Source organism: Pinus tabuliformis, chromosome 7 (assembly GCF_031772625.1).
Source record: "Pinus tabuliformis cultivar Carrire ecotype Pingquan chromosome 7, CPIR1, whole genome shotgun sequence".
Classification (NCBI taxonomy): domain Eukaryota; kingdom Viridiplantae; phylum Streptophyta; class Pinopsida; order Pinales; family Pinaceae; genus Pinus; species Pinus tabuliformis.
In genome coordinates, this window is record NC_142293.1 from 2075078705 (window position 1) to 2075091038 (window position 12334).

General features: G+C 37.1%; 1 protein-coding gene across 3 annotated transcripts; it reads right to left on the minus strand.

The window, feature by feature from the left end:
• Positions 1-19: 19 nt before the first annotated feature.
• Positions 20-9234, minus strand: LOC149256836 (putative LRR receptor-like serine/threonine-protein kinase At5g48740). Of its 3 annotated transcripts, none has more exons than XM_089460899.1 (15): positions 8907-9234; positions 7010-7553; positions 6345-6847; positions 6128-6260; positions 5959-6030; positions 2209-2280; positions 2043-2114; positions 1831-1899; positions 1669-1737; positions 1470-1538; positions 1311-1379; positions 1096-1167; positions 618-853; positions 299-507; positions 20-197 (listed from the first exon to the last, which is right to left on the minus strand). In XM_089460899.1, the coding sequence occupies exons 1-15, from the start codon at positions 8995-8997 to the stop codon at positions 33-35; spliced, it is 2445 nt and encodes an 814-aa protein (XP_089317025.1). In that variant the 5' UTR covers positions 8998-9234; the 3' UTR covers positions 20-32. The 3 variants fall into 3 exon arrangements, with proteins under 3 accessions (XP_089317025.1, XP_089317024.1, XP_089317026.1); XM_089460898.1 differs by having other exon boundaries at positions 2209-2283; XM_089460900.1 differs by lacking the exon at positions 1470-1538 and having other exon boundaries at positions 2209-2283.
• Between the last annotated feature and the right edge of the window lie 3100 nt (positions 9235-12334).

Consider the following 12334-nt stretch of genomic DNA (forward strand, 5'->3'; position numbering starts at 1 on the left):
TACAACAACCAAATGCTTGTTGGTTACCTTGGCTATTCTATTGAATGAAACAAACATATTTTAGAGTAATATAAAAGGTGGTCTCTTAGGGTCCCTCCTGACATGTGCTCGTAGACCAGCATAACTTCATCGGTTTCGTTACAGTAGCCCAATAAAGATACCAAGTTCCTATGGTTTATTTTAGAAAGAAGATCAACCTGTTCATGAGATGCATATATAATAGTTAGGGTGCAGACCAACCTAACACTGAGATTCCTAGATTGGACACAAAGATAACCATATTCTATCTGAGAATTACTTCATTCAAGAATTCTTGAATTCCTTGTCGGGAGAACAGTGAGAGCACTTTCACAGCGATAAGTTTTCCTTGGGGTAATTTGCCAAAGAAGACCGATCCAAACCCCCCTCGTCCGATCTCCTGACTAAAGCTTTGTGTGGCAGCTATCATCTCATCTAGAGTGAAGGCACGTGACTTTGTTGCATTTGGCACCATATTCATCGAGTGGTCTGCGTTCATGGAAGGTACAGTTAATAATAGTAAAATTATAACCATGTTTCATTTATGGCGTACACTCTAACTATGTCCATATTATAATAATGATATTTGTAATACTTACCCTTATACAAGAAATGTTTTGGATCCTTTTGGGCCGCACTGCTTTTGGTAGCTACACGCTCTTTTTTTATGGTCAATTTTATATATTGATCTACTATCAACGCGATGAATAGAATTCCGAGTACAACTATCAATTTCGTGTTTTCATTCTTGTTTTTATCCGTGTTTTCATCCTTGTTTTTCTTCTTGAGATTACATTCCCTCGTACCCATCCGTAGGTAGGGGTTTCCTGAGTAACTGCACACCAGAAAAAACATATTTTTCCATAAACATCATGCAGTTCAATAAATTAAAATTTTAAGTTGATTCATTGTCATTTTCTGTAAAATTTCAAGTTAATTAGAGATTGAATTCGATTCACTGTTATCATATGTGGCAATTTATAGTATAGAAAATATGAATGAAAATAAATATTGAAGCTGTAAATTTTAAAACAAGTTGTGTCTGAGCATGAGAAATATAAAATCGGATATTATTACTTGAGTTTCAGCGAACAATTAAGGAGAAGTTGAGCAGGAAATACACCGCTGAAATTATTGTTTTCTATATTTCTGCATAGAAAAAGTTTAAATGTTAAAACCATTGAGAAAATATTTATTGGTTAATTGTATTTTATTTTGAATTTGTTTTGATAATTTGTATTTTATTTTAAAAAAAACTTTAAAAATCAAATAGAGAAAAGAGAGAGACGCACAATTCTTGAAGATTTTTTAAATCCAATAGCCAGTCAACATTACCATTCAGTTTATTGTTTTGTAAATATCTGCACAGTAATCAAAGTCAATTTTAGTTTTGTGAAAATGTAAAGCCAAAATAATCCACAAAAAGAAAGTTTTGTTTCAAAGATATTTACAGTCGCTCTAATTTGGTTAGATTGGCCAAATTTGGCATTGGTCCAGTGAAATCATTATCGTCGAGTGACCTGTTAATTTTAACACAAATAGGCAAATGCATGGATGATTACTGCAAAATATTTACAAATTTAGTAATTAATTCTATTTAATTTTGAATTGAAAAAAAAATATATATTGAAGAGAAAAAAGTACGCGTACAATTCTTGAAGAGGTATTAGCTGAGATAGCCACTCGAGAGTACCAGATAGGTTATTGTTTTGTAAATATCTGCATAGTAACCAAAGTAAATTCTTTGTTTAATGAAAATGTATAGCGACAAAATAACATATTATATGAAAGTTATGTGGGAAATTAACTTACAATCGCTCCAATTTCGTTAGATTGGCCAAATTTGGCACTGGTCCTGTGAAGTTATTATGGTCAAGTGACCTGTTAATTTCAACACAAATAGGTAAATGTTGCACAGATGAATGTTCACAAAGTACAAATTTTACTAATTAGTTTCATTTAACTTCGAAGAAAAATAAAATAAAAAAGGTTAAATAGAAAACAGAGAAAAGGGGCAAGCGTACAATTCTCGAAGAAAAACGCGTTGATAAAGTAGCCACTCAAGATCACCATTAAAGTTATTGTTTTGTAAATATCTGCAAAGTAGCCAAAGTAAATTTTTGTAGAGTGAAAATGTATAGGAACACAAGAACCTACAAAATGGAAGTTAGAGTGCCCAAAGAAACTTACAGTCCCTCCAATCTGGTTAGATTGCTCAAATGGAACTCTGCTCCTTCCGTTAAGTGATTATGGTGAAGTGACCTGCTAATTCCAACACAAAATGGTAAATGCAGCACATATGATTATTTGGTGGTATCATATTCAAACGAATAGGTAAATGCTGTTGGAATTTTCTGATAAATCCCATAACAAACAGACAAAAATCGCACTCTGTTTTTACACAGAAAAACAGAAAAATTCGCTTGCTGGAAACGGTGTTTCAGCAACACAGTTTTTTTGTTCAGTTGCTGAAACAGGTGTTTCAGCAACGTTGTTTCAGCAACACAGTTTTTTTTCAGTTGCTGAAACAGGTGTTTCAGCAACGGTGTTTCAGCAACGTAAAAATTTTGACGTCAAGTATTTTGAGTTACGTGCTGTTTCAGCAACGCTGATCGTCGTGTTTCAGCAACGGTGACGGTGTAACAGCAACAGGAAAAATAACTTGCGTTTATTAAAAGTAAACTAACTGTTACAGGAATTTCATAAGAGATTGTGCTTAAAAAAAAACGCTGCTGTTTTATACAAATAAGATCTGTATTCTCTCTTAGTAAACAAACATAAAACAAATTACATACAAATCTGCACTGCTGTGCATTTTTGCCTTTCCGCTCTCTGCTATACTGTTGCGTTTACACTGCTGTGCACTGCCGTGCCTTTCTGGAAGAATTTATCTTCACGCTGCTGCGTGCTCTTCTCTGCTGTGTATCACTCTACTGCTGTAGCTGCTGCTTCTTCTCTCTAACCTTAAAAACAGAACTGCTGTGCGGTATTTATATGCTGAAAAATATCTGATTAAAACAATAAACTATTACAAAATATCTTTTAATGTTTATCTCAGAATTTATTGCAGCAAGGCGGTGATGCCTTTATCAAAATCAAGTCGGCTGTCTGCAGGGGAAATCAGTTGAAGCTTTAATGCATATTTATGTGCAAAAATATCAAAGGCGACTTTGCTGCACCGAACAGGCTGAAACATTTACTGCAAATCAGATTCATGTACAGCTGTTCATTGTTGCAGTTGGAATTAAATTCCAACACTCCCCCTTAATTTCAACTGCTGCATACCCAGACATTTTCTGAAATGATCAAAACCTTTCTTTGCTAATGGTTTTGTCAAGATGTCTGCAAGCTGATCCTCTGTTCTGCAGTGCTGCAAAACAATCTCACCATTGTTAACCAATTCACGTATGAAGTGATATTTGGTGTCTATGTGCTTTGTTCTTTTATGAAAAACAGAGTTTTTAGACAATGCTATTGCTGAGCTATTGTCACAGTAAATGGTTGTGCCATTTTCTTGTTCATGACACAAATCTTTGAGAACTCTTCTCAGCCATACTGCTTGGCATGATGCTGCTGTTGCTGCCACATACTCTGCCTCTGCTGTTGACAAAGCCACAACTGGTTGCTTCTTGGAAGCCCATGAGATGGCTCCCGATCCCATATGAAACACATATCCCGATGTGCTTTTCCTATCATCAACACTTCCAGCCCAGTCACTGTCAGTGTAACCTGTCAACATGAAACTTTCAGAAGAGGAGTATAAAATACCAAACCCCTTCGTTCCATTCACATACCTTAGAATTCTCTTGGCTGCCTGCCAATGAGTCTCTTTCGGTCTTTCCATAAATCTGGAGATTAAACTCACAGCGTGCATAATGTCCGGCCTAGTTGCAGTCAAGTACATAAGGCTGCCAACTATGCTCTTGTACAATTTTGGATCAAAATATTTGCTGCTGTCTTCTTTGGTTAATTTCAGCCCCACTACTGTTGGAGTCACAGCAGCCTTGCTGTTCTGCATGTTAAATCTCTTCAAAACAGCTTCTACATATTTATCTTGAGAAATGAAAACACCATTTTCACTTTGGTCTACTTCAATTCCAAGAAAATATCTTAAGAAGCCTAAGTCAGTCATTTCAAATTCACTCTTCATGACTGCTTTAAAATCAGCAATGAGAGAAGCATCATTGCTAGTAAAAATCAGATCATCTACATATAAAACAACAATAATAATCTTACCGTCATTCTGCTTTATGTAGAGTGTGGGTTCACCATCGCACTTATCAAACCCATTCTCAATCAGATAAGCATCAATTCTGCTATACCATGCTCTTGGAGCTTGCTTCAGCCCATAAAGAGCCTTCTTATAGTTCTTCAACAACTCTTTCTCTGTCTGAGTTAAGCTATTAAGCTCATCATCATTTGCTGGTTTTTCAAAACCATCTTCAACAAATTCCCATAAATCTTCTGAGAAAAGAAGAGCTCTCATAACTATTGCCCAATAGTCATAGTTTTTCTCATTAAGTAGTGGGAGCTGAGTATTAAAAATACCCACGCATGTGCTAACGCTGGCCATTCCTTGCACTTTAAATTATGCTTCAAATACTTGACTGTATTTGAAAAATCACTGTCTGTCTTCTACAATAACACAGAAAAAATTGTTGAGAAATACCTTAGATTCTTTCTTGGCTGAGTCTTCACACTGCTGGAGAAGTTGCTGCTGCAAGAAATCTTCCTTCAGCTTCTTTGACACTTCAAAGAGCCTGGACTAGCTCTGATACCATGTTGGAATTTTCTGATAAATCCCATAACAAACAGACAAAAATCGCACTCTGTTTTTACACAGAAAAACAGAAAAATTCGCTTGCTGGAAACTGTGTTTCAGCAACACAGTTTTTTTTGTTCAGTTGCTGAAACAGGTGTTTCAGCAACGGTGTTTCAGCAACACAGTTTTTTTTCAGTTGCTGAAACAGGTGTTTCAGCAACGGTGTTTCAGCAACGTAAAAATTTTGACGTCAAGTATTTTGAGTTACGTGCTGTTTCAGCAACGCTGATCGTCGTGTTTCAGCAACGGTGACGGTGTAACAGCAACAGGAAAAATAACTTGCGTTTATTAAAAGTAAACTAACTGTTACAGGAATTTCATAAGAGATTGTGCTTAAAAAAAAACGCTGCTGTTTTATACAAATAAGATCTGTATTCTCTCTTAGTAAACAAACATAAAACAAATTACATACAAATCTGCACTGCTGTGCATTTTTGCCTTTCCGCTCTCTGCTATACTGTTGCGTTTACACTGCTGTGCACTGCCGTGCCTTTCTGGAAGAATTTATCTTCACGCTGCTGCGTGCTCTTCTCTGCTGTGTATCACTCTACTGCTGTAGCTGCTGCTTCTTCTCTCTAACCTTAAAAACAGAACTGCTGTGCGGTATTTATATGCTGAAAAATATCTGATTAAAACAATAAACTATTACAAAATATCTTTTAATGTTTATCTCAGAATTTATTGCAGCAAGACGGTGATGCCTTTATCAAAATCAAGTCGGCTGTCTGCAGGGGAAATCAGCTGAAGCTTTAATGCATATTTATGTGCAAAAATATCAAAGGCGACTTTGCTGCACCGAACAGGCTGAAACATTTACTGCAAATCAGATTCATGTACAGCTGTTCATTGTTGCAGTTGGAATTAAATTCCAACAAATGCTGCACAGATGATTGTTGCCTCATATAATATTCAAACGCAAATTATGTTCCCTTGAAAAGCCAAACCAGAGTTCTATATTCCCATGTGGAAGACTTACAAACAGTGAATACTTTTAACACACCATCAAGAATATTCATGTTTCTATTATCAAACACCAAGACTATTAGTATTTGTGGTATTCTCCGAAGGGATAGTTAGAGGTTACACACAGATAAAATAGAGGTCCAGTTTTTGCTTACAGATTAACCAATGCAATCAACTTTGCAAAATCGATAGGCAACGGTCCTGTAAGATTCCTTCCCGACAAATCTCTGGCAACAATAGTATCCTCGTGGCATGTTAGATTTGGCCTATATGCCTCATGATTTCACGATTTCTGCTGTAAACAAATCGGACAATTTAACTTACATTTTAGAAATTGTTACTCCCAAGGAGGTGCTATCATCACAGCCAATTCCGTCCCAGGGTACCAAATAGCAAGGATCACCAGAAATCCAATCTTTTATGTCAAATCTACTTTTGATAGCGTTAAGAGCATCAACTGCAGTTTGAGAAGCTCGTTAGGCATTGAGTTGTAAAATCAGTAATTTACTTGTGAGAAATCTAGTGAGGGCAAGTCTCTTACTATCTTGAGAATATGTTGGCTGGTGTGATTGAACTAGCTGGTAATACTCGAAAGCGTTGATAATAGCAGGAAGGGTAGCCTCACTTCCCTCAATCAAACTAAAAGAATTTGATACAGGAGAGGATTGGATTGTAACCTCTTGGGCTGAATAATTTCGCACCAAAGTAATGGTTTCAGACCCTTCACCATTTATCTTGACTGAAAATGATCTCGATTCATGCATATTCAGCGTCTCGAGCTCTGCAAAATATAACAGCAATAATGTTCGGTCTATTTGACCCGAATTGAATTCCAAATCGAATGATCCCCAATTTTGCAATGGAATGGAGGCGTCCGAGCTGTCTGTGACCCACGCAGTTTGCAAGACAGCAGTTGGAGGAAAGTCTTTGGTATTGTTTGTTGAAATAGGTCTTTTTGAAGTTACATTCTTGTAATAACTTGCGTCTTCTGAAATAGATGTGTCGATTGGTGTCCAGATGCGGTCGAAATTGTCGTGAGGATACCTGCTCAATCAACCACAAAAGCTATGCAGGTCAATCATTAACCGAAAAAATGACAACTACTCAGTACTCAACTGTATTGAAGTCTTATTGCAGGTAGAAGAGCGAGATTTAAAATTATTACAATTTATTCTTCTGCCTTGATTTCTATAGGTAAATGTTCACCTGACCATCGAATTTCCACCAGCATCGTATCTTGATACTGTAAAGAAGATTGTTCCTGGCTGAGCGTCTCTATACATGCCATGTTGGAGCTTCCTAATCTCGATAGCAGAGATAAAGGGATCATCAGTCGGGGAAGTTCTGACAAGGCAAATGTACAACACTCTGCCTTTGGTAACCAATATATTTTCGTAAAAACTTGATTCATTCTCAATTACTGTGACGTTTCGTGAAGCCAGCATATCCACTGTCTCAATAGAGAAAGCGAATTGATATGAGAAGAGAGGATATCGACTGAAATTTCCCTTGGCAAACCATAATCTTAAGAGGTGAGGGACATCAGGGGCCACAGGCAACTGATAGCAAGACTTGTTAAGAGGCTTTGGGAAAGAACGCATTGTGTGCAAGTAAGAGCCATAGGCTTGTTCACTGGCGTCCCCTATGTCTGCTGACTCACCGACGTCTATGTAATGAGCATCAGTTACCCATGTTATATTGTTTTCCGCCGTGGCATCTGTTTTGCCTCCACAACTGATACTCAGAAATCCTGCACACCACCAAAAAGAGTAATGAACAAACCAACATCTCGCTGACCAAATATGAAAAAATATGTTCGTTGAACATTATAAAAACAGGATATGCCCCCTTTGTATGCAGCATTCGGAGGATGTGATACACCTTTTATTGAGGTGCCCAATTGTTACAGAAGGATGTGATACACCTTTTATTGCGGTGCCCAATTGTTACAGAAGTATGGAACACAGTCTTACATACCTTGGAGATTGAGGTGCCCAATTGCTACAGAAGTATGGGACACAGTCTTACATGGATTGGAATAATGATTCATTGGAGAAATGTCTCAAACTCTGGTTTGAGACATATAATGAATTATGAACATTACCATTTTATATCATATAGGGTATTTAGTATTGTAGGAATAGTAAGATATTTGAACATATAAGGGTGGATGTAAGGACTGCACTGTTGGGGATTGTGGTCTATTTCTTATAAATTGGTCCCAGTAAAACTGTTCAGAAACCGAGGAAGATTAAAAGAGAGCATGTGTGGCAAAAGTTTCTGGTTGGTTTTTCCTATGGTGCCTGTTTTAATAGACAATGCTGTTGTGGTATTTTCATAGTCACCAAGCCTGGCTGCTATTATCATTTTTGGTGGGAGGGAGATGGGGTACCAACAATAAGGCGGAAATCATTGCATTATGGGGTGTTCTCTTCACTGCAAACTGGCTCAACATCAACGATCTTCAGGTTTCCTGGAATTCTAAAGGCTCCATCGATTGGGTCAGAGGGCTCTCCGGATTCCACCCTCCGTTGTTGGAAAATTGGATGAAGCTCGCACAGTGAAGCGAACCTTTCAGCACATCTCCTTCAATCACATCTACACGAACAGAACCTCATCACGGATATGCTTTCGAAAAGAGGAGTTGATTCAGCTCCAGGGGCCATTCACTCTGCTGCCTTTAATCATGATTTCAGGACTGATTCTTTGATTTTTTTACTTCAGTTTTTGAACAGACATCTGTATTTTTGGTCATCTATTCCTCATTTACAGTTTCATATACATTATCTATGGTTGATCGATATCTGCTGAAGGATTAGCTTTTTGATAAGATAAGCTATTTTATTTTCAAAGCATATATCTGCTGTTTTTTTTATATGTTTCTAGATTTTCATGTATCTACTTGGAACAGCATGATCTGATCAGAAAAAATAACTATGTAACCTGTACTCTCTTTTATAAAAAAAAAAAAAAAACAGGATATCAAACGACGATTATAAAAGGGACGGTGCTAAAAGTTAGACGAAAGGGAAATACCCCAACGCAACAGGTAAGAGCGCACTTAGTGAGCCTTTTGTTGAAGTTAGAATGTTCAATTACGTACCTGGTTGGGCAGTAATGGCAGCTAATAAACACAAGAGCACACCCACTGTGGCTATCCAACTACCCCATTTGCCATAACTTAATTTGTCCATCTGTCCACCAATTTTTTGCACAGCAGAAGGATTTGGACTGATGGCTGTTTGAAGTTGAAGTTTTTTAGCATATGCTTTTCTTCTCGGCCTTTTCTCCCAACTGTGTTCCTATCCCTCCTGTGTGAGACCTCACAAGAGCGAATTATTCCACTCGGCCTTTTCTCCCCACTGTGTTGCTATCCCTCCTGTATGAGACCTCGCCACAGCGAATTATTCCAATGAGGGTGTCTTTATTATACCCAAGGTGTGTTTAAGGGGTTAGGAAACTTCGACCTTTTGTCGTTTGTGGTTATCGAATCAACGTAAGACACGTATTGACTTTGACTTTTAATCCGGAGACCCGACCCTAGTTAACCTTCGTTATGTTTAGCCACTTTCATTCTGGCCATAACCTTCATTGTACCAGGATTCGATATTGAGCAGACGAGATCGATCTACAGCTGAAATAAGAGGACTCCTTGGATTTAGTTGTGTAGAATTCGTCAGAAAGAGGAAGTGATCTTAATCGATCTTGATCGGGTTAAAGTCGGAGCAGATATAGTTGAACAATGGCACTTCATTGCACTGCTGGAGAATCCAAGGCCATCCCTCATTGATGCATTGACTTCAAATAAACCATTGGAATTTCCTTTTCTTGGAAAGGCATTGTGCAACCTGAACGATTTTACGTGTGACTAACTATTTGCTTATAAAAGGTGTTTTTTAACTAATGGTTAAAAAAGGAAAGATAAATTAGAATGAAATTTGCAGACTAAAACTATCACCTTGAAGGTGAGCAAGCTACACTTAGAGATTGCCTAAGAAGGTGAGCAAGCTACACTCAAAGATTGCCTAAGCAGTCCGGTTCGTGAATCATCAAATCAGAAATATTTAAATTTACATTCAATTTAGGGAAATGAAAACTATCTCCTACAAAATAGGAACTAACTTTAATCTAAGACACACAATCTTGAAACAAACTCTCTCCAAACTTTCTCCATTAATTTCAACTCTCCCCCTTTAATGGAGAAAGGATTCACTTGCACACCTAAGATCTCCCTAAACAATTCAAATTTAATCTTCCCAAGAGGCTTGGTGAAGATATCAGTTGCACATTTTCACAGGTGTTGCAATATTCAAGAAAAATCTCTTTGCACTGACCCTTTTCTCAAACAAAATGAAATTGAGTATCTATATGTTTTGTGTTTTTATGAAAAGCATGATTATTTTCCAGCTTGATTGAACTTTGGTTGTCGCATTTAATCACTATAGCATCCTTTTGTTCTTCTCTTGCATCATGAAGAAGTCTTCTCAACCAAATTGCTTCACAAGTGGCTGCACATACAACTTGATACTCTGCTTCTACTAATGATAAAGATACAATAATTTGCTTTTTACTACTCCAAGAAATGACCCTGGACCCAATATTGAAAGCATACCCAGTTATGGATCTTTTTTCGTCCAAATTTCTAGCCCAATCTGAATCTATCACATCGAATACACATAAAGAAGCAAATAACTATTGTTGCAATTTTCCATATAGATTCCGTACTTCAAGAAGAATGAATATATTATTCTCCCCCATTTTATTAATACAACATCATTTAATGGACGTCAAATCATATTCACATACTAGACAGTTTGGTATTTCCAATTGGTGTACAAGTGAGAATAATCTCACAATTTTCACACATTTTAGTATAATTTCAACTATCAAGTTCACTTTTGAATGGGTATCAAACTAGTTCCAATTACATCCTGAATTTAATGCCCACTCAATAGGTGCAACAGGCTCTCAAAGATGGATTATATAACCTCCTACTACTGAGTCATACAAAATCATCAACCTCCTTAAAATCCAGAGAATTATATAGGGATAACATTGCAAGTAGTTATGAGGCCAAAAGCATTTCACTTTCTCTAGTAAAAGACATGTCTAATGGGAAGCTTGAGTTAATCTGTTTTAGGCAGGGTGCAAATTAGAATTGTATTCTAATGGTTCACAGTGGAAAAACTATCATTATGGAGCATTTAGAATTTCAATGGTTGGATTCTATGCAACTAAGGACTCCAAGGAAAACAACTTAGAATCTAGAGTTGTACAAAGGTAGCTCCCAAAAATATTGCAACTAATACAAATCTGCCACCAATTGTCTCTTTTAAAACACAATCATACAGAGGACAATAGGGTATCACAAAAGCATCAATAACATGTAGATCAAGGGAATGGATCGTTTCTTGTATTAGAGTTTAAAGGGAGTTACAATGTAAGTGATTATTAAGATACCTCAAACTACTTAGAATCATACACAACTATTGACACTTTCCCATTTAATATGTCAAAATATGTTGTACATAACCAACCTAACTAGTCTACTTACAACAACAATGGAATCGACTTTCTTTAACACCAAGGACTAAATTACGAACATGCTTATGTACAGAGGGGTGATTGAAGATTTTAAGTGAAATTTTGAAAGAAGTCTGCATGGAATGTTTCTTTGCCAGAGGAATATCAAGAGTTGGATGAGTCTTGGGAAAGTTGTCCCATATGGTTTTCACTATCACACATGATTCATTATCCTACCATTCCCTAGCTCTAGGTTTTTCCTCTGGCCCATGATATTTTGAGGTGTTATCAGTTAATTTTATTCACTGATGTTTTTTTCATAAATCTTCTTTTACAGGTGATGGCCATGGAAAATCCTGAAAGTTCTGTGAATGAGAATAGGGACCATTGAAAGCTGCAGACACCAACTCTCAAGGAGAACAAGTTTCATCATTCATAATCCAAGCTTCTCACTGTTTTGAAGTTCAAATCTGTAAGGAAGGCACAACTTGAGTTTCATTATGTTCTTGTGTTAGAGAAGTAGTCTCTATTAAGTCAGATTTTATCCTTGGAGGGGCAGCTCGAGCTCCTCATCAAAACCTCAAATTTCTTTACAATTAGACAAACCATATTTTCTTGGGCTCTGCATAGGTGGGTTGCATTAAACATATCATTTTTGGGGCCTATTCTCTTTGTAACCAGATTCCACACTCATCTGTTGGACATGGGGCCTGTACCTAGTGTGTGGATGTCAATTAATCTGGTTCTGAAGGTTCATGGGCCTTATTTGAGACTTTGGTAAGTTGTATTACCACAACTAGACGTAGCTGTGATTTACACTATTACGTGGAGGATATATGTACCCGTTGGGACTAGTTAACATAAGGAACAACTGTGAATAAATTATGTGTATCAATTAGGAGCCCTGGAGGAGTTTCACTGCCTGTTGTGCATGTAATCTTGGTAGGGTTGGAGGCTTGTAAATCTTGCTACTGTCAAATACAAGAAACTATGCTTCCAGGATCTATT

What these genes read in the sequence shown, in the direction of transcription:
- LOC149256836 (XM_089460898.1), bottom strand. Translation starts at nt 8,997, where the DNA reads ATGGACAAATTAAGTTATGGCAAATGGGGTAGTTGGATAGCCACAGTG. An exon ending in GCCAACATATTCTCAAGATA is followed by an intron (nt 6,261 to 6,344) that starts GTAAGAGACTTG and finishes CTCAAACTGCAG; the next exon opens with TTGATGCTCTTAACGCTATC. An exon ending in TTCAAGAATTCTTGAATGAA is followed by an intron (nt 198 to 298) that starts GTAATTCTCAGA and finishes TCTCATGAACAG; the next exon opens with GTTGATCTTCTTTCTAAAAT.